We start from the raw sequence: 23,223 nt of genomic DNA, 5'->3' as shown, positions 1-23,223 counted from the left end.
TCTACTTTCCCACCCTGTGATTGCATGGGGGCCCACCTGGATAACCCAGGACACTCTTCCCATCTGCAATGTCTTTTTTGCTACATGTGATAACATTCACAGGTTTTAGGAATTAGGAATCAGACATTTTGGAAGGACTATTAGTCTATCTACAAAACCAAGTAAAGAAAAGTATTTTCAGTAAGAGGAAACAATGTACTGGGCTGAATGCTACTGGGGAAAGTTAAGGTAAGGGCAGGGAATATACTACAGAACACGGCAACAAGGCAGGCATCACAACTCTGACAAGGGCAGGTTCAACGGAGTGGAATCGGGGGAAAATGGGAGGGCAGGACGTGGGGACAGCAGAAGCAATCCAGTCAGGGGGTCATGCTGAAAAGAGCAAAGAAATGAGGCAGTAACTAGAGAAAGATATGGGATCAAGAAAACAACTTTCCCATGTCAGGGCTGGGATTGTGGCTCAGCGTGAGAGTGCTCGCCTAGCACATGGGAGGCCCTGGGTTCGATCCTCAGCACCACATAAAAATAAATAAATAAAATAAAGATATTTAAAAAAAAAAAAAAAACTTTCCCATGCGGAAAAATACAAAATGTTATGGGGCTGAAGCTCTAGCTTGGTGGTAGAATGCATACTTAGCAAACTGAAAGCCTGGGGTTCAGTTCAATCCCTAGTGCGCCCACACACAAACGGCTTTATGTTATTCAGAATGATCCTGTTGGGCATGAAGAAGAAAAAGGGAACATGGGTGGCGCAATGTCCCTGAGTGAGTAAGGAGGAGCAGGTCTAACACACAGGGGGAGCGGCAGGTTTGGAAAACAGATGTTAATCCAGAGAAATAAGAGGAAGCTGGCCTAGATGTATAATTTACTTTTCCCAGCTATGTTCAGCTGCACAGGTGTAGGAATGGAGCAGATAAAGAGCTGGATTTAAGGATGTGACTGCCAGTGGGTAAGGGAAGGGGAAAATGAGGAGCTATTGTTTAATGAGTATAGAATTTCAGTTTCATAAGATGAAAATATTTCTGGAAACTGGTTGCACAGAAATGTAAAAGTACGTAACTCTACTAAACTATATTCTTTTACATGAATTTTTATCATAATTAAAAATCCTAACAGGCTAAGGGTGCTGTCACCCCAGGGACTCAGGAGGCTGCAAGTTTGAGGCCAATCTTAGCAAAATACTGAGATCTGTCAATATATAAGGGTGCTGGGCAAGGTGGCATCAAAAGCTCAGGAGGCCGAGGTAGAAGGATCACAAGTTCAAAGCCAGCCTTAGCAACTTAGTGAGGCCCTAGGCAACTTAGTGAGACCTTGTCTCAAAATAAAATATAAAACAGGGACAGAGATTTGACTCAGTGGTTGAGTACCCCGGGTTCAATCCCTGACATCAAAATAAATAAATAAAAATTTTAAAAAGTTAAAATAAAAATTAAATGAAAAAGGCCAGGAATGGAACTCAGTGGTAGAGTGTCCTTGGGTTCAATCCCTGGTAGAGGAAAAAAATAAATAAATATTTAAAAAACCAAAATAGGCTAACAGTGCAACTCCATGATAGAGGACTTGCCTCACATGCAGGGTGTGACTCCAATACTGGGACAAAAAGAATGAGGTGGGCCATGGAATAATAATTCTTTAAAAGTTGGAGTTAACCAGTTTAGGGGATTTTACAGTGAAGGAGGAAAGAACAACAGATGCTGAAGGTGTATGTGAGAGAGGACAAAGACTCTAAGCTGAGTACAGACAATGAGGACTCAAAGGCTAGAAGGAGTTGCAGGATCAACAGACCATGTGTCCTCCCAGCAAGGCTGAGTTGTTGGAGCTGGGAAGCAGAACGAGGGAGTGCAAATGCTTCTCAAGTGACTCCAAAGGCCTCTGCGCTATGCTATGTGCTCTAAGCACATCTGGCCTTGAGGGTTTTCCATACTCTGTTCCATTTGCGTGGTGGAACTTTCTTCCCTCAGACAGCACCTCCGTTTGGTACCTTATTTAGAGTGCCCACAGGTGTGGCATGCCAGCACTTCTGCAATAATTCTTGGAATCAGTACTGACTATTTCAAGAGCTTCTTTGTTCAGCATGTGAGCTGTTCACAAATCCCAAGGTAGCAGAGCACCCAGTATCACATGGAAAGTGACATACACATGTCCTAGGGTTTGATGCTCTGTAGAGGGACTACACATAGGTTCCTCTTCTCTCCTCTTTCATCCACACTCCACTTTCTCACCTGTTATTTTTTCCAATAGAGAAACATCCTGCACTTCCTGAGGCAAAGAAGCAATTTTCTGTCGAACAGTAGCATCCCCTGATGCAGCATTTTCCAGATCCTGCAAAGCTTTGATCAGTTCCTCAGTCTATAAAATAAAAATAGAAACAACACTATAGTGTACAGACATATGAATTTTAAAGAAAATTAGCTGGAGTTAAATTAGGTGAAGGCAAATTTTAAAAATGGTCATTTCTGGTCTTTTGAAAACGTAAGTCTTAGTTCCAGAGCTTATACAGAAGTCAATGACAGTCTAAAAGAATGTACAAAATTAATTTTTCTAGTTCTCTAGTAGGACACAAATGAAATGTTGCAAAACTCTTGAAGGTATATATATATCAACTGTTCAACAATTGTGCATTGACTAATCAAATTGAGTTTGCTTTACAAAATGATCATCACTCCCCAAATTAAAAGAGTCAAACTCACTAACTATAAACAACGGTGAGAGGCAAAAAGAAAAGCAAACCAATATGTATTCTGTGTGTATTAAAAGGAGTTTATTAAATTGTCAGAAAAGAGAATACTGACAGGTAAGCCAGTCCATAATGACCTAAGAGTAGCTTACTCTGCACAGAGTGCTAAATGACCACAAAGCTGATAATTCAGGTTGCTCTCTTTAAAGTTTTTGGATGCAAAGGTATGTCACCTAATGCCATTTCATTTAATCATTTTAACAAGACACAAGCCCATTTACATAAGCTTTGAATTCACCTACGTGTAATAAAAGCTGATTTAGACAAAATAAGAGGGGCATGGGCAAGACAGACCTGGATTCAAATTAAGACACTGGGAAAGTTACTAAAAATCGGTCATTTTGAGTCTCATTCTCAAGGGCTATAAAATAGATGAAATAAACCAACCAAAGAATTCATAAGCTGACTTGTTTTATGAAAGCCCAAATAATGCAAACACATGGTTAAAGGCAAACTCCCTGTTTTAACATTTAAATTGGCTATAGTATAAAAGTTTACTCTCAGCACACAGACTGTTCTAGATATGAACAAGCTGTTTACTTGCAAAACACCACAACAGAAGACTGGAGACGTGCCACAGCAGACTTTGGAATGTCTTTTAAACATATTATCTACCCCTTTCGCAACAATCTACTTTTTAATAATATTTTTAAATTCTAGGAGTAAAATATCACATCCAAATACTTTAAAAAACATAAACTCGGGTCAAGAGTCACAGCAGGCTTCTCTGGATGAGATCTTGTATTAGATGCCCAGAACTGCCCTCTGGTGATTCCATATGATTGGCCACCAGTGCCACCTTGTGGCCATAATCTTTAACTAGAGGTCACTTTAAGCCACTGAACCCTATTTTGGGGGAGTCAAACATACCAAGAGGGGTCCTGCAGAAGGATCTTGAGGAGAGTAGCTTCCAGGGTAATCATCATCCTCCTCCTCCTGTATCTGCTGAAAAGTCCGCTTTAGAGATTTCTTTTCTTCTGCTGCTGGAGGAAATCAAAAGGTGACAAATTTGAGTTGCATATCCTGTTCTGGGCAAGGGTCAAATGCTACGCACAATGGGCCACATGTAAAAATAGGGCAGAAGGGGCATTTGTTTTCAGATGCCTCTTTATGTCAATTATTCTTAATTGACTGTGCCTCCTTATACTACTGAGAAGAGTCAAAAAGATCTATCATCTCATTTTGACTGTTTGAAAAAAACACTATCAAAAACAAGCATCTAAAAATAAATCAAAATTATAGTATTAATTAAAACTTCATATCTTAAGAAAAAAGTTAAAATGGTAAGAAACCCATCAGACAAAATAATAAAGTACACCAATGTGTGGAAGGGATTATAGATAACTTACTGCATATAAAATGAGGTATTTCATCCTTTTCAGGATCATTTCAGAAAATAGGAGAAATTCAACAAAAAAACTGTGTCAAAAATTCTAAACACAAATACCCTTTAAGTCATCCCTTTAAAATGAACAAACCTAATTTTACCTTAAAATTTAAAAAAAAATAACATCATCATCATTCTGAGAAATATGATTGATACTACTGGGAGAACTTACTGAAGTTACCATTTTTAGATTAACCATTTTTGAGGCTGACAGGTAATATTTTTTATTATCTGTACTGTTTGCTTTTACATTATTATGATAGATGCATTAATTCTAAAATTGTTCCTATTGCATCAAATTGGACAATATAAAATAAATGACAAACAACTGCGGGAAATAAAACTAAATGACAAATTCTGGTTTAGAAAGTAAAGAAATATTGGACACCTAATATGTCTAAGACATTACAACAACTTCTTTACATTTACTCATTCCAGTAACTCTGAGATGCCATGTCTCCACTTTAACGGTGAGAAAACAAAGGCTCAAGGAGATTCAAAAACTCATCTAAAGGCATGACTCTGAAACCTAAGCTTTTTCTGCACTTAGAATTACTAAGCACAAAACAAGTACCCTCTCATCTGTCAAAAAAAGGAGACATGGGGCACCTGCCTCAGAACTCTGAGTTACACACAGAATGAACACACACTTTTTGATTAAACCACTTCTGGGACCAAGCAAGTAGCTCCTGTTTTCTACCTTACACATTATCTCACCTAACTATGTTTGAAGTGAAAGTCAAGTCAATATCACAAATTGTATTTTTTAATATTCTGTTTTTTTCTACCAAAGGAAGAAGTAGTAGAAGTAAAAGAAGAAACAGCAACATTTGTGATATAGGCAGTCCCCCAACAAGAGCTCACAGTTCAGTTACCATCATAATAGCTCACTCTGAGTACTTGGATAAAGTAAAAATTTCTCTAAATACTTCAGTCCCCAAGCATGATCAGTGGCCAATCGCATCACTTCTTCAAAATCTGCCAGTGACAGGTCACTGCGCATCTGTACTCAGCTCACACACACAGGCAGCGTACTGGTAGTGCTGCCTCCTTGTTTTGGGATAAAACCCATATGACAGTTCATAAAAATGAATCATCCAAACAGGGAATTGGCTACCGAGATGAAAGTGCAGCAAAGAAACTAAACCAAAGCTAAAGCCAAATGGCAGGTAAACAGAGCTCAGAAGAAAAGGCTAGCCGCGGGACACCGCCACCACCAAGACACAAGACCGCAGCCAGAGGAACTGATAAGGTCACAGAATCAACGCAAATGAAGAACGGGGTGGCTGGCAGCAGAAGGCTGGCAATGTCCTTGAAGTGATGCTGACAAAAACATCACACAATAGGAACTCTCAAAGAGATTTCAGCACACTGAATGCACAAAGGACAAAATGCTGAACTATTCTCCAAGGCCTAGGAAAGATGCCCGCTCTGTTCAAACTAGACTAGAAGGCAGACACTGATCAAACTACCCTTGCTAACTTTATTACAGAGAAAACATTTTTACTCTCAATGTTTCTGATTTTTAAAATTTTTTTATTAGTTGCTCAAAACATTACAATGATCTTGACATATCATACATTTGATTCAAATAGGTCAATGTTTCTAATTTTTGAGTTAAGAAATACTAAGTTACTACTATTTTACCTTTTTGTTTTATCTATAGTAAGTTTTCAACGCTTTGACCACCTCCTCCTCCTCCAAAAAAAAAAAAAAGCATTATCTCACTGACTAGTAAGTTCACCCTGTATACTTCAGCTTGCATGGTCATTTCAGTCTTGCACTATCATGCAAAACAAGGACTGCTGTATTTTTTAAATGGAAATCTATCAGGATATCATTTAATATGAAACATCTGACAGAACTTCTCACACACTGCTTAATTAATGTATGGTACAGACATACAGATATTTAGCCTCTATAGCCTCAAAGTGGCCATGTGCAAGGGGTAGTATATATGGTTTTGTTTGCTTCTAAGAGTCCTCAATAAATAACTGTTAAAACACTAAAGATATAAAAAAAATTGTAACTTGAAATAATCTCCAAACTCTTATACAGATTCTATCATATATTCACTACCCTCAGGACACTCTGAATCACTCAATTTTGAAAATGAAAGGCATTAAATTGGCCTTTGCTTTCCCACACTTCATTTTCTTGAGAATATCCAGCCCCACAGGTTGTGGTTTGTGCTAAGTCAGGGGGCTTGTTAGCCTAAGTCTGGGTCCACAAGCCAAAGCCTTCTGCCTCCACACTCTAGCAGTACAAGACTTTTATCAGTTTCCACTGATAAAAATAATTTCAAGGTCATTTCTGCCATCAAGAGGGAAGAGGGTATAGAGGAGATGCTAACTATCACCAGCCTACTTTTCCAGTGTACTTTTATTTTCAGCTGGAGAATCAACTGGTACTGCAAACCTAAGATTTCTAGAAATGAATTATCCATCCTTTCCCCCTCTGACTCCTATCCCCTAAGGTACCTATTTCCATCATGAAGACTTCCATTGGGCCCATCTTCCAAGTACAAAACCTTGAAGACCATCAGAACCTATCCCAAAGTCCTGACTTCTGTAAGATTTCACACCCCTGCGGGACGTCTGGCAAAACTCTCACCCCTTCCCAGGCCCAGCCTCTCATTAGCAATCCTCCCTTCATCACACCTTGTTGAAACCACTGTTCCACCTGGTCTCCCTGCCATCAGTTGCTCCGTTTCCAACTTAGACTGTATTGTTAAATTGCTCTTCCCCTCACCCTATCTTGTCTCTATGCAAAGATCTTGAATGGCTGCTAGTGATTCACACTGTCCTTCTAAGCTCAAACCCATTGTGGCTAATGGCAGCAGCATCGTGAGCACTCCCTCCAACTCCCACTGCACTTGGGCCTCTCTTTAAAAGCACTTGGCATTGCTGTTTTATGATTGCTGGCAAGCCTTCCTCCCTGAGAAGAACACTAAGTGTCTTATTCCTCCACCTCCTATAAAAGGGGTGACAGACCAGAGTGTATACCCTCATGAAGGGAGGAGTCTCAGAGCTTGGAAAGTGCTGGTGCTATGCCAGAAATGATTATTAAAGCTAAAAAGTTAGCAGTTATGATGCCCAGAATTCTCAATTGAGCCAGACAGTCATTAATAATAACCCAGCAAATCTGCCCGTTGCATTCCTACATCAGAAGTTAAGATAAGCCTTCAACAATCAATCTAGCTTCTGACCACGGTATTTATTTACATTCCCTTTTTTACTCAACCGCTCCGCACAGGCAGGATGGCACTACGGGAGGCTAATGTCCTTCTGTCCTCATTCTGTGCACCTTCTCTTCTATCCTCGGACCCATCTTTATGTCTCCAGGAAGCCTTGTATTTGACTAACCCTCAAGTAATCCTGGTTACCTAAGGGGACAGTGCGTCTCTGAGAGGCCTTACTGGTAGAATTTCAGATACTATGGCAGACTGTGAAACTAACCTTAAGGCAAAAAAGCTGGCCTGAAGGCTCCCAAACCACCTTATAAACACAGCTCCCTACCTGCAAAGCTGGATTTTCTGAAGGATACACCTGAAATTTTCTGCAATTAAAACACACACATGGGGCTGGGGATGTGGCTCAAGAGGTAGCGCGCTCGCCTGGCATGTGTGCGGCCCGGGTTCGATCCTCAGCACCACATACAAACAAAGATGTTGTGTCTGCTAAAAACTACAATGAATAAATAAATATTTTTAAAAATTCTCTCTCTCTCTTAAAAAAAAGCACACACACACACACACACACACACACACACACACCTTCAGTTTTACATTACTTTTATTTGTTTTTGTTTGAGACCAAATTTCACTATGTTGCCCAGGATGGTCTCTAACTCTTGTTGACTTCAGCATCCCTCTCTCCTCAACCTCCCACGTAGCGGGAACTACCCATACTCAACACGTCACCAAGCTTTACATTACTTTTAGAAAAGAAACAGGAAATACTGTTGGCAACAGCTGCTTCATTCTGTCTCCTCCTTGAAAAATAAAGGAAATTTTTTAAAAAGCACATTAGACATTACTCGTGGGAAAGAAACTGAAAGAAATAAAGGGTTAACCCTGGAGGTATGGTTTTAAAAAGCACTCGCCCCTCATCTCACTGAACAGAGCAGCCAAGACTGGTCTGGAACCCAGGCAAGCCCAGAGCTCTGCTCTTAATGAGTATGCCCTTGAGCCTTGCACAAAATCCAAGGGACTGAAAATACCGTAAGTCTCCTTCTACTTGAGCTACTGGCTCATATACAGGTGCTCAGAATATTAACTATTAGAATGAGAGGGACAAATAAAAGTCATTTTCATTGCTCCACTGATAGTATCTTACCTGTATTAACTCATCCTCACCACAACCCTATGAAGTGTAACTAATAACAACCATCCTCGATAGTGGGGAACTGAGGCTCAGAGGTCAAATGCTAAGCTCAAGGTCACAAGGCTTTAGCAGTGAGAACTGAGATTCGTAACTCTGTAAGTCTGAATACCTAAACTGCACTAATGTCCAGGCAAGTTGGGTAACCTCCTCATGAACTCATGTCACAACTCAAGTGTACTAGATCCTTGGGCTTTCAGGGGGAGAAAAAAAAAAAAAAAAAAAAACATTATGAAGTAGGTCAGCCTTAAGATCATACAGATCTGGGTTTAAAGCTGCCACTTCTTACCTATATCCCCTTTAACAAAATTGCCATGTATTTTTGAGCTTTAGTATCCTCACCTGAAATATGAAAATAACACCAAATTCATGAAGTAGTTTTAAAGATGAAAATAACAAGGCAGGCAGAAGATAAACTAGTACATTTCAGCTACCTGATAAATGCTCATTCTTTTTGTCTACCTTCCCTTTTTAAATTCTTCCACATTTGCATGACACTATGTGATTCAAGTACATAATAAAGTTCTGTCTAGTCAAACAACAACTTGAGTATTCCCAAGAACAGAGGCAACTTTAGAACACCTGGGCTTTGCACCTGTTGAGACAGTTATATAAATTCAATCTACAGCTTTAAAACAGAATTCCTAAGCTCATGCATGCTCCTTTGCAGTAAGAACTCAAAGTTCCACAGGAAATTTATTATTTCAAAAACTCTATAACGTTGTCTCAAGACAAAGAAGTACCCATGAATAAAAGCCAGAATATAAAAGAACTATTCAAATTTGGAAATGAAAACTTCTGGAGAACTTATCAATATTTTGAAAGAGTTGTTGTAAAACCTTCTGATAACTCAGGTCCAGAGGACGCACAGCAAGTTGGCTGAGACCAACACACACTGAAACCTCTGCAACTTGCTTTTTTTTCTTTAAAAAACAGGAAAAGAGAAATTATCTTTAGATTAGCATTATCTTTCACATGGTTACTGCCTTTGTTATTTATTGTTAATGTCTGTCTAGACTAAAAAACAACAACAACAAAAAAATCAGAAACCCAACGGAGCGATTTTCCATACCACCACTGCCACACATCCCCCCTATTTGTTTGACTGCTCCCTGTTTCCCACTCCTCTCCTGTTCCTTCCTATAGCACTTAGCTTAGCCATTCACCCAAAGCACATGTCCACCAAATGCTTGAACTGAAATTCGACATGGCTTCAAGCATTCTTTTTCCAGAGCCCTCCTGCTTACCTAAAAGTGCTTTAAAAAACCAGCACTGTTTACCAAATGAATTGAAAGGCAGATTATAGAAAATAATGCTGGATAATTCCCCAAAGCTGTACAAAATAAATACCTCCAAAGGACACAATACCAACACTACCAGAATCCAAAGCAGCAAACATCTCACTTTTCAGCAACTCCCACCAGAATGACCCTAGAATTATTTCCTAACAACTCCAAGTAAAACAACAATAACTTGTAGCCTGAAAACATGTATGTCATCTTAGAAAGCCTCTAACCTTTAGTTTCACAGGAAAGTTAGAAATTACTGTAAAATGCATAACATTTTAGACCTGGAAGAGATCATAAAGGGTACATAGTTAAGGGTTGTTGAATGAATGATACTGTCACGCATGCGAATTCCAGCAGGTTCTATAGCAGAGCATGTATATGGTAGCAGAGAATAAGGAAGGAATGGTTACATGTGCCCAGACAAGCAAGAAAGCCATCAGAGTGAGAGAAGCACTCGGAGAACACATTCACACAGTAAAAGGGGCAAAAGGACATCTCAGGCAGAGGTAAACTGCAGATGCAGAAGAAGAGGTGAGTGCCAGCAGAGAATCCAGAGGGAAAACTTGTAATTCAGAATAGGCAAAGAATAGGGCATATATGAGAGAATGGAAAGGGAATGATCCAGAAAAGTGGGCTACTTCAGATTAGAAAGGTCCTCAAAACTATTAGACCTTGGACTTGATCCTCCAGGCAGTGAGTACATATGCAAAATCAGATCTGAAGCTGAGAAACATGTTATGCCAACTACAATTAAACTGTAACTTAACCAGAAGACAAATTATCCAATAACATTTGATCTGTTTATAACATGTGCCCTTTTGAAGAACTTGGTAAAATTCTCTTATTCTCTTCTCTCTCTCTCTCTCTCTCTCACACACACACACACACACACACGTACTTACTTCCTAAGGATATCCTGGGCTCAATAAAAACAAAACATCATTTTAGACAACAAGCAAACAATCTTAAAGTACATTCCAAACCCACATTTATATTTAATAGGAACCAAGTTCTCAGAGGGCTTAGGGACTTATCCAAGATCCTGTAATAGTTAACAGCGAGGCTAGAACAAAATCTTAGTATAAGGTACTTCCTAGTTAACCACAACTCTGTTGCTCCTTACGCTTGTGCAAGGAAAGTCTCTGAAAGACAGGAGAGAGCCAAGGAGAACACATAGCAGAAGTTAGGGAGGGAGAGAATCAACAGCATGAATACTAGAACCAGGCTTGCACACTGCGAGCACTACGTAAATTCTCACCATCATTCATGATCATCTTTCTCTGAAGAATCATAAAATTGCTCGTGGTTCACAGCAACCCCCATTGCAGCTTTTCATATTTGATTCGAAAGTAGGCAAAGACCAAGAGCTGTAAACATGTGGTGATGTTTCTACCTTTGGGGGGAGGGCTCTTGGAGTCCTCCATAGACAGCTTCAGCTGCTGTATGAACTCGCCGCCATACACACTTCGTTCTTGCCAGATGTTCAGCAATCTTTCTAAAGGTTTTTTACAGCCTTCATCTGCCTCTCTGCCCAGAAAAGATGAAAAGATATATATAAGCTTAATTTTTTTTGCTTTTAATTAGGACAGATCTACTTTAAAAAAATCAACAACTGACTAAATGATTTACATAATTAAAAACAGAAGGAAAAGTAAAGTACATATTGTATTACTTGGATACCCAAAACTTGACCAGAAACTACATTCTTCCTGTGGTGGGTAGGAAAGAGAGAGCAATCATATGACAGAAGAAATCTTTTTTCTCCTTTGAAAGATGGGGCAAATGGCGGCGGGGTGGGGGGGAATCCAATGGCCAATTTTTACAGACAAAATATTATCAAAAATTGATCATATCAATTCTACAGTTTGCTTTTTAAAAGAAAACGTTAACTGGAATGTAGTGGGAGACATTCTACTAGAAATTAAAATTGGCCAAAACTTTTAAGAATTAAAAAAAAGAAAGATTAACAAAAACAAATGTTTACATTGAAAAATTTACCACACCAACACACCAAACCTCTGCATGTATAAATTCAATTTGTACATACATATGCCAAGACTGACCTCAACTTTTAACTACTTCCTAATTATTTAACACTGGGCTAAGTCTGTGTTTCAAGCTCACACACAGGTGTCTCACTGATAATCTTAGAACACACTGAGAATAGGGAGGTCCTTAGTAAGTTATATCTGAAAGAAATTAGGAAATATGTTACACTCTTGATGTAGAACACAGCTGGCACTCTAAATCTGGCACCCACCATAAAAATGTCAACAAGCAGAAGAGTAAGAAAAGACTTCTTGAAAGGGAACAGAATTCCCTCATGTGCACTGGTTCTTGTCAATGGTTCTGTCTAGTGAGAATGTGTGGATGTCAATGATCTTGGACTGAGTAACTTTAACCAAGAAGAGACACCACAACATCTTAGGACCTAAGTCCATACCCTTAATGGGAACATCAAGAAGAAACCATACCAAGTTCAGTGCTGGCAGCACTTGTGTAAAGCTCATGCTAACATTCAAAGTGAGGTGAGGTTTCAGCCTGGCCTGATCAGACTGTGTCACTTATGAATTATTAGGGGCAGATTTCATTGAACTGGGATTAAAAGTGTAAACTAAAATATATACAAATTAATCCTTTTTTATTGAATGTTTTCTTTCAAGATAGGGACCAGGGTTAAGAAAAAACTGCTACATTTATAGAGCTCAAAGATATGACCTACTTATCTGATATTTGTGATTAAACACTTTCTTATGTCACCTTTGAAATGTATCTAGAAATGAGTTCTCACCTTCCTCTGCTATGGACCTACCCAGCCACAGTCACCACCTGACTGGATTACTACCATGGCCTCACTCCTGGTTTTGCTGCTTCCTCCCTGTCCTCCTCCAATCTTCTCGCAAGTTATAATAATGTAACTCTAGCTGCTTATTAAGGCAGACCGTGTTTCTTTCTATTCTCCCTCATTATTAAGTGAAAGTCCTTATAAAGCCTCCAAGGCCTTTTCAGCCCAGCCCACTGGTTCTGGGGCTTCATCTCCTACCCACACCATCCTTCCAGTGAGTCCCTCCCTAACCTCCACAATGACGCCCCTGCCCCTCTTAATTTTTCTCAGTACAACTTTTCTTCTCATATGCTATAATTTGTTTACTCTTTCCGTTTGAAAGTAATTTCCACAAAGGCAGGTGTTGATCTCCCCCATCACCACTAGATGCCCTAAAATAAGCACAATAATTATTTGTTGAATTGTAATCTTTTTTTGAAAGAAACTTATGTAATCATACTTCGCTTCCAACAATCATCTTTCTACAACATGGTCAATTTGCATCAGAAATCAAATAAGCACTCACTAGCTCAACCAATGAAAGTTTACTACATATTATGCTTGAAATAAAGCCTTAGATCTTGACCTCCAGGGCCTGATCCAGCAGCACCCCAGATCCTTTGCCTCATCTTTCCATGCCCTATCTGGGGCTTCACATTCTAGCGGCCCTCAGCTAAACATATTTTCTACCCAGAACTTGTTCCTTCTCATACACGGAGCTTTGCTCATGCTATTGCCTCTCCTTTGCATGGAACTCCCAAAATGGAATAAGGAAAAAGAAAGCAGAGGTTGAGAAATTCAGTTAGCTGAAGTATATAAGGCAGGTTGGAAACAGCAGAAGAATCTGGAAGACAAGAGTGGAATTAGAGAGGGCTCAAATGCCATATTAAGCATGTGACCTAGCAGAAATGTGAAGTCCTGGGCTGGGGTTGTAGCTCAGTGGTAGAACGCTTGCCTCACATGTGGAAGGCACTGGGTTTGATCCTCAGCACCACATAAAAATAAAATAAAGGCAAATCTATAACTAAAAAAAATTTTTAAAGTTGGGGGGGTGGGGATGTGAAGTCCCTGATGTTATCTATCATATGTACAAGTTTATATATATCTCATAGCACCGAACCAAAACTTAAGTGGTTGGTACTTTTACCATAAAAAAAAAAAAAAAAAATCTGTTCTCTGTAAATTCTCTGTATACTTCAGAGAGATACTAATCATGAGAACAAATACTTGAGAACTGAGTTAAGGGGGCATAATACCTACTTGCCCCACCATCCACCATTCCTGGGAATAGTTAGGACAAGACTGGTTTTGAGTATAGTTTCTGCCATATTATTTAACAATGGAACGATGGAAACCAATTTTCATTTTCCTCCTCCTCCTCCTTTTTTTTTTTTTTTGGTACCAGGGATTGAATACAGGGATGCTTAACCACTGAGCCTCATCCTCAATCCGGTTTTGGGTTTTTTTTTTGTTGTTTTTTTTTAATTTTGAGACAGGGTCTCGCTATGTTACTTAAGGCCTTGTAAAGTTGCTGAGGCTGGCTTTGAACTTAAGATCCTCCTGCCTCAACCCCCGGAGCTGCTGGGATTACAGGCATGCACTTACCGCACCCCACCACAAAATATTTTCAAGGGCTTTCATTTAATAAAAGGAGGTCCAAACTTAGTGAATTTAACTAGCCAGAATAGGCTATTTCCTTGAGCAGTATAGCAAAGCAAGATTTTTATTAGATAGGTTTCAAAGTTATAGGTAAAAAAGCAAAAAAAAAAAAAAAAAAATTTTTTTCACTGATGAGGTTTTGCAATAAGTAACTACAGTGAACTGAAGTCACTTTTGCATCTGGAATCAGACACAACTAAAGCAACAAAATAACTTTACAAAATAAGGGACATTATCTTTTTTTAAAATTTTTTTTAGTTGTAGACACACTCAATACCTTTATTTATTCATTTATTTATTTAATTAATGTGGCGCTAAGACTCAAACTCAGTGCCTCACATGTGCTAGGCAAGCGCTCTACCACTGAGCCACAATCTCAGCCCCAAGGGGCATTATCTTTATAGGTTGCACCAACTTCATTCTAAATTGAGAAATCTTTAAGTAAAAAAAAGACTAAAAAAACCTTTGCCATGAATCTATGAATGAACTGAAAGATGACAAATAATAACCTATATACTTCGTATGTCTCTCTCTCTCTCTCTCTCTCTTTTTTATTTTTGGTACTGGGGATTGAACTCAGGGGCACTCAACCACTGAGCCACATCCCCAGCCCTATTTTGTATTTTATTTAGAAACAGGGGCTCACTGAGTTGCTTAGTGCCTCACCGTTGCTGGGACTGGCTTTGAATTCACAATCTTACTGCCTCAACCTCCCAAGACACTGGGATTATAGGTGTGTGCTACTGCACCTGCTCATATGTCTCATCAATTTTTTTATGTTGAACACTTCATGTATATTTTAATTTTAACTAATTATAAAATCAATCAATGCTCACTTTTTTTCTATACAGAAGGCAAAATTGACCATAAAAGTAAACAATGTGGCTGGGCGTGGTGGCACATACCTGTAATCCCAGTGGCTCAGGAGGCTGAGGCACAAGGATCACGAGTTCAAAGCCAGCCTCAGGAATTTAGCAAGGCCCTAAGCAACTCAGCAAGATCCCACTTCTAAATAATATACAAAAAAAAAAAAAAAAAAAAGGGATGGGGATGTGCCTCAGTGGTTAAGTGCTCCTGGGTTCAATCCCTGGTACCAAAACAATAACAATAACAACAAAAAGTAAACAATGTGGGCTGGGTTTGTAGCTCAGTGGTTGAGCACCTGCCTCACACACGTGAGGCACTGAGTTCGATCCTCAGCACCACACAAAAAAATAGTTATTGTGGCCATCTACAACTAAAAAAATGTTTAAAAAAAACAGTAAACAATGTGTATATACCTGCCCGCCCCCGCCCCTCAACAAAATTGCAGCTTGGAAGTGTCAGCTGGACACCTGAGGCCTTTAGGGGCTTTTCTTCCTGCAGTTCCTGCATAAAAGTACCATAATTGTGTGCCTGTTTTTCCCAGGTTCAGCAGGCCTGTAGTAGGCCTATGAGGGGCACGAATTCTAACTCAGCATGCTCAGCATTTCTGACAGCACCCCAGGAAAGATGGAGCAGAAACGCTCCTTCACAATTGTTCAGAAAGAGGTCACAGAATGATGAAACCCGCTACCCTCAGAGAGGCCTGCTGACAAGTTGGGCCTTGGGATTTCAGGAGTGTTCCCAGTATTTCCTAACTGATCAGTGTGGTTTAATGTGTCTAAACTAATCATAAAAACAATATGGTTCCAAAGAAACAACTGCTTTCTTTCTAGGAGCCTGGAATGATGGCAGAGGGTGCTCTACATGACTGAGCCCAGGGAAAGGTCTGGGTGCTGAATCTCCAATGAGCTTCCCGGTTAGACTGCACTACACACATGCTATCCCAATTTAATGCTGGAGAAATTAATTAAGCCTGTGTGACTCCACTGGGAGAGGACCCTTGGAAGTTTATTCCTGGAGTCTTGTAGTCTTTACTGCATGTACCTTTACCCTTTGCTGATTTTGCTTTGTCTCCTTTAGCTGTAATAAATCACAGCTGTGAGTATTCCCAGGGAGTCATCAAACCTGGGTGTGGTCTTAGAGACCCATAAACAAGTACAATAAATAAATATCATGTGTATGTATGGGGATAACTTCCAAATTCATGTCTCTACTGAGTTTCAACCTATTTTGCCCATCTGCCTCCCCAGCCTCACCCCTTGGACTCTCTATCAGCCATCTCAAAGTTAACATGGCCAAACCAATTTCTTTCCCTCTATCAAATATTTTCTTCCCCAGTCTTCAGCTCAGTAAAAAGTACCTTCACCAGGGCCGGGATTGTGGCTCAGCGGTAGAGCACTCGCCTAGCTCGGGCGGGACCTGGGTTCAATCCTCAGCACCACATAAAAAATAAAGGCACTGTGTTGTGTCCATCTACACCTAAAAAATAAATATTAAAAAAAAAGTACCTTCACCTATCCACTTATATCAAAAACCTAGAGATCATCTGGGATTTCTCTTTTCCCTAGCGACTAGCTCCCACTCAACTCTTACACATCCTATTAGTTTTACCCCTGCAGGGCTGAGGTTGTAGCTCAATGGTGGAGCACTTGCCTTGCATGAATGACGTACAGGGTTCGATCCTCAGCACCACATAAACATAAATAAATAAATAAATAAAGGTATTATGTCCATCTACAACCAAAAAAATAAAAATAAATTTTTAAAAGTCCACCCACAAAGTAATCAATCACTCAATAGAAGCTATCTTCTCACTGCTTTAATCCAAGTTAATGTCACCATAGCCTGTACTACAGCAATAGCCTTCTAACTCCAGGTCTCTGCCTCCTTGGTCTCTGTGAGCCATTCTCCACACCACACCATTTTTAAAGAAGAATTTTTTTTGAAAAATGATTTAACTTAATTTCTTTTTAAAAAATTTTAGTTTTTGTTCTTTCTAGTTATATATAACAGTAGAGTATAATTTGACTTATTTATACAAACATGGAATACCTCTTATTCTAATTAGGATCCCAGTCTGTGGTTGTACACAATGTAGAGATTCACTGAGGTATATTCATATATGTGCACAGGAAAGTTATATAAGAATCAATCTTTCTTATACCTGCCCCCCACTTCATTCTCCTTTGTCTAATCTACTGAACTTCTTCACCCCCACTTGCTGTATGTTAACAACCACCTATTAGAGAGAACACTCGACCTTGGTTTATTTCACTTAGCATAATACTCTCCAAATGTCATAAAGTCATTCTTTTTTATGGTTGAGTAATATTCCATTGTGTATATATACCACATTTTCTTCATCCATTTATCTGTTGTAGGACACCTAGGTTGGTTCCATAGCTTAGCTATTGTGAAAGATCTTTCTTAAAATGTAGGTTTGAATATATCATTTCCCCTCTTAAAATCTTAATTGACATCTTATAGAATACAATCCTCTCCCAAGGCTTACATGACTATTACCTGTCCACCTCTCTAATGTCATTTGGGTTTTAATTCTCCCTTTACTCACTATGTTCGAAGCACAGTGCTTTCGTTCTGTTTCTCTTGATGATATCTATCTTAGGTTCTTTTTAATAGCTGTTCCTATTTTGCATGATTGCTTCAAATGTCATTTCCTTTCTAAATGTGGCTTTCCTTAATCACACTGCCAAAAAGAGGTCCCACTCTAGAGCACCACCTATTTGGCTCTGTTCATATTATCACTCCCTGAAAGTGTCATGTTCGTTCCATCCTCCTTGCCTGCCTTAGTCCTGCTGCTCCCATGGTGTCTGGATCTGTATTTGGCACATAAGAAGACACTCAAATGCATGTTGAATAAAAAACGGTCTGTACAATTCCAAACTGAGAAGAAAACAAGACACTTGTGTAGATAATAAGTATATAATCTGGTTAATTAAACTGCTATTAAGTCAAATCTACCCTGGTCACAGAAAATGCATACAAAGAACATATTTTAGGCTAAGGCTACTGTCAGTTGAGAAGGTGCATCAGGATTGAAGTAGTGGCTGGACTTCTGTTGTAATAATACAGTGGGGAAAAGGACCCTAAAAACACAGGCATCCTAAATAGAGACCCAAGCAGGACCTTGAAAGAACTAGAAGAATGCAAAAGAAAGGAATTGGGGCTTTTACAGAAAAAGACCAGGATGAATCTGACAAGATGTTTTCACAGTGCCTCCTGCATAGATAGGTTTTAGGTTGTTCTCAAGTAGAAAAGGAATTTTTAATCCTGGTATTACCCACTCCTCTTCTCCCATTCCTTCCTACTTAGCATAATATTATAAGTTTGAAGGCAGCTAAAGATTATTGATCCATTTATAAGTAAGTGTTTACTGTCTCTACAGGAGATTATTTCAGCCAATTCCCTAGACCAAACCTTTTCCCCAATGAATAAATATTAATTAACTCATTCAACAAATATCACAAAATTGCCCAAATCTTGGGACACCATTTTCATCAAGTTATATAAATGGTACTCCCTAAAGCTATGTAACCCAACAGCTTTGTGCTAGACCCTTAGGAGATCCCTGGCATACGGCAAAGAACAACAAAAAAAAGGACATGGTCCTTTCCTTTAGGAAACTTATAATTTAGCATATTCTAGTGAACAGGAAAAGAATGCAGATGAAGCATTGTGCTATGTACTTTTCAACAAATTATATTACTTCAGCTTCAAAATAACCCCGACAAGATAAGTGATATTCTAACCCCTTTTAACTAATTAGGAAACTTGGGATCAAAAGTTAAGTAATACGCCAGGCACAATGGCGCAGCTCAGAGGGCCGAGGCAGGAGGATCGTGAGTTCAAAGCCAACCTCAGCAAAAGTGAGGTGCTAAGCAACTCAGTGAGACCCTGTATCTAAATAAAATAGGGCTGGGGATGTGGTTCAGTCATCAAGTACCCCTGAGTTCAATCCCCAGTACCAAAGGAAAAAAAAAAGTTATGTAATACACCCACGGTCACTCAAACAGTTTTTGAGGACAGCCAGTGTCTAAGAAACTGAACTAAATCTCATCAAAAGAAGAAATTCCTGTTTCCAGTTTCAGATAGCTATCTATAATCGTCTACTGTAGAGAATCCAATAATTGAAACTGGTAACACACTGTTACTTCAGTATCCATGTTCATCAAAAGAGCTAGCTATGCAGTTAACAAATAAAAATCTTTTTCCATCCCTAGAAAGTTAAACGTCATTTAAAAAATTTTTTAATTTTATTCCTTTAAATTTTCAAATCCTTTAAGGAATGCCAAACTTAATTTCCCATGTAAGGCCTTTCACGGACACCTTAGACCCTAGAACAATTCCTGTTTGACCCACTAGTCTCTTTTTGCTCTTTCCAACTTCCTTCTGCAAAGATCTACGTTTTTATATATATTTATTTATAAACATAATAGTTCACTGAAAACCAGTTCTCCTTTGCTCCTCTTGGGAATCCAACTTTTGCCCACAAAAGTTGTTGTTTTTAAATAAATAAAGATTATTTATAAAATCTTTAATCCAATGTATGCTGTATTAACTATATGTGTACTCTGGCTCCAGTCCTCTCTCCCACAAAACACAACAGTTGCAGACTCAATACAATTTGGCCAGAACAAACACCTACTTTTCCATACTAACAATTACTATTTTTGATATGATAATGATTATTTTTAGTAACAGACATCCAGACATTCAGAAGGAAGTAAACAAGAAGGCATAAGTAACTAATCTCTGCTATTGAAGATATGTTACTAAAAGACTCTTAAAGTACTTAGCTTTGTTTTTTCCTTATAAGCTAATGAGACAACTCAGCAAAACCAAAAAATAAAACAAACAAACACCATACTCAAGAAATAAATTCAATAAATGAATATGTCAGGGGAAAAGATGTGCTTCTAGTACCAGGCAAAATCTCCTTAATGCATCCTAATGTTTACAGGACTCAGTTCTCAGGGGCCCAGCAAAACACAAACTACAATCTGGCCTCCACAACATTCCTTGTGTAGAACAAAGCTGTCAATTTACAAAAGCTATCACAAAAGAGAATGAAAAAGTGGGAAAGTCAATGCATTTAAAAACAAAACAAAACCAAAAAAACTCAGACAACATACCTGGCAACATGAGAAAAAGCATCCACAAGGACAGATTCAAATTCTCTAGTGAACTCAGGTCCTTTCCTTTTACTGTTTTGGATGACATCGTTCGCCAAGTATAGAAATGTAAGTTTTCTATTTGATTTAGCTGAAAAAAAGAGAAAGGATAATTTAACTTACACCAAAGAAATTCTTAATTCACAATGCTTGTGCCACAAGTCTATTTCTAAGGAACATTAAGACAAGAATTATCAGTCAGCATGATGATCCTAGCTAGTTGAGATTTCGAGACCAGCCTAGGCAACTTAACAAGACCCTGTCTCAAAATTAAAAATTAGGGCTGGGATATAGCTCAATGGCAAAGCGCCCCTGAGTTCAACTCCCAGTACCAGGAGGGGGAGTGGGGGAAGATAAACATTATCTACTCCTGGAGGTCCGACATAACGGGTCTGGAGGTATAATTTAGGAGGGAATGGGAGTTCAGCTTCATTTCTGTATAATTTTAACAAAGATAATGAACTGACAATAAAAATGAAGACAACTCAAAGGAAAGTCCCAAAGGATAAACAGTCAATATTAACGTTAAAACCAAGGCTTTCAATTATTATACTACAAAGATAAATATTTCTAATGTACTCTTAATTTATTAAATAATATAAAAAGAAAGATTAAGTTAAGTTTTAATTTTAAAATACATGCTTGTAATTTATGCTCACCTGAGAATTTCTCTTTGGTACTCCAATAACCATAGTCTGTTATCAACTCTACAAATTCACATAAATCTCTAGATGTATCAATGGCTATTTATCTCAAACAGATATGCAAAAATGCTATATCGTTATTGAAAATTTACACACATCTGAAATCTGGGTATGCAAAATTATGGCTCCCACAAAATCCATAGCTCTTCTCTGCTATATATACAAAGCGTAGTATTTTCTATTACTCTATCTGGTATCATATATTAAACCATAAAAACCTCATGCAATATGTCTGAGTTATAGTTGCTTGGGGGAACATTACTGAATTTCCTAGCTTCTATGCACATAACTTCTCAACTGTAAAGTTACATCATTACCATTTTTGGTCCCAGTTTTCTTTTAAAAGAAATAAATATATGAACATAATTAGATAATTTGAAACACTAAGTAAGTTTATTCTCCAATGCTAAAGTGCCTCAGGAAAGCTCTGTCAACTTTTACACACCTGTATAACTAGTCCTTGCTCTACTGCTCTCAGAAACCATTTCTCTGTTTCTTTTGAAATGCACACAGCATGTATAAGTTCTGACACAGCAGGCATAAAATCTGACATTTTAAAACGTAACTACAGGAAATTAACCCAAGTTAAAAACAAGATTTTAAAGCACACTGTAGTTTAAACTAATGCCTTAATATGCTCATAAAATTAAATATGATATCTTGAACTGTATTAACCTTCTGGTAATAACCCAGTTTAGATGGTCAACTGATAAGAATATTGGTAACCTGCAACTATCTTTAACTATTCTAGTTATTATTCAAAAGCAGGACCAAAATGTCAACAGTTACAATACCCACTCTTGTTACAAAGGTATGACTAGGACAAAAGCCTCTATTTTTTTAAAAAGCAAACCTTGTTCGGGGAAGTTGCAGTAAATAAACTACCGAGTTCACAATGCTATTAAAGTTAGGGGATATGATGTAAAACGGATCTTCAGCAAAGCAAATTTGACTAATTTACAAAGTCCCTATACTTTATGTTTAAAAAATGCTAGAATCCATATTGTAAACTATCATTTGAACACTCAAGGTCTAACTTATTTTTCAGTATTACAAACATGATATCCAAGAGGTTCAAGAGACAAGGTTTTCGCTATCTACAATGCCAATTACTCTTCATCACCTCCAAACTTAACAATGGCAATTTACTTAGGATAAAACTGTAGACATCCACATTCAGCATCCTGAATAGTCAACATGAGCACCCTATGTGTAAAGGGGCTACAGAATGAACTCTAGAGCACTAAAACACATGTAGTCAATAATACATTGCAACACACACACACCCCTCTACCCCAACCCTGGTTGATAACTCAACTTCAGATATTTATTTCTAATATGACAAATTAGAACTTTTCACCAAAAAGTTATGCTCATCCAAAACTGGTAAAACTAGTTTGTAAACAAAGTTTAAACAAATGACTAATCAAAACTTTTTAGTTGTTTGGCTGGTTTTGATGTCTAAAGAAAGTCTTAAGTAATTCGGGGAAAAAGGCCTATTTACCTATATTCAGGCATGATAAAAAAAACACTATTAAAAATTATTCATCCTTGGGCTGGGGATGTGGCTCAAGCGGTAGCACGCTCGCCTGGCATGCTTGCAGCCCGGGTTTGATCCTCAGCACCACATACAAACAAAGATGTTGTGTCTGCCGAAAAACTACAAAATAAATATTAAAATTCTCTCTCTCTCTCAAAAAAGAAAAAAATTATTCATCCAAAAAGACTGTACATCAAACTATTCCATAAAGAAGAGGAGAAGTATATGGGCATGTTGGCACTATAATCCCAGCAGCTCAGGAGGCTGAGGCAGGAGGATCAGGAGTTCAAAGCCAGCCTCAACAATGTTGAGGTACTAAGCAACTCAGTGAGACCCTGTCTCTAAATAAAATACAAAAAAGGGCTCGGGATGTGGCTCAATGGTTGAGTGCCCCTCGAGTTCAATCCCCGTGCTCAAAAAAAAAGAAGGTTTTTAGTTCTACTTGGAACAGAGCCTAAGGGGATGAATTAAGAATAATTCCTGCTCGGAACCGAGGCACATGTCTATAATCTTAGTGACTTGGGAGGCTGAGGCAAAAGGATCAAGGCCAGACTCAACAACTTAGTAAGACCCTGTCACAAAATAAAAAATAAAAAGGGCTGAGGATGTAGCTCAGTGAGAAAATACCTCTAGATTCAGCCCCCA

General features: G+C 38.5%; 1 protein-coding gene across 4 annotated transcripts in view; it reads right to left on the bottom strand.

Annotated features, from left to right (window-relative positions):
* Rprd1b (regulation of nuclear pre-mRNA domain containing 1B) overlaps positions 1-23,223 on the bottom strand; it is a 50,618-nt gene that overhangs the window by 23,904 nt on the left and 3,491 nt on the right. For 3 of the 4 annotated variants that reach the window (XR_003584085.3, XM_027945296.3, XM_027945298.3), the window contains exons 2-5: positions 20,296-20,425; positions 11,189-11,322; positions 3,608-3,720; positions 2,223-2,349 (exon numbers count right to left, since the gene is read on the bottom strand). Coding sequence is in view for 3 of the 4 variants with exons in the window: in XM_027945296.3 (XP_027801097.1) it covers positions 2,223-2,349; positions 3,608-3,720; positions 11,189-11,322; positions 20,296-20,425 (504 nt within the window). In the remaining variant the exon portion in view is untranslated. The remainder of the gene's footprint in view (positions 1-2,222; positions 2,350-3,607; positions 3,721-11,188; positions 11,323-20,295; positions 20,426-23,223) is intronic. The other variant, XM_027945297.3, reaches the window with a different exon arrangement.

The sequence above is a fragment of the Marmota flaviventris genome, chromosome 2 (assembly GCF_047511675.1).
Source record: "Marmota flaviventris isolate mMarFla1 chromosome 2, mMarFla1.hap1, whole genome shotgun sequence".
Taxonomy (NCBI): domain Eukaryota; kingdom Metazoa; phylum Chordata; class Mammalia; order Rodentia; family Sciuridae; genus Marmota; species Marmota flaviventris.
The sequence above is the reverse complement of the archived record's forward strand: the minus strand, read 5'-3'. Positions and strand labels throughout refer to the sequence as shown.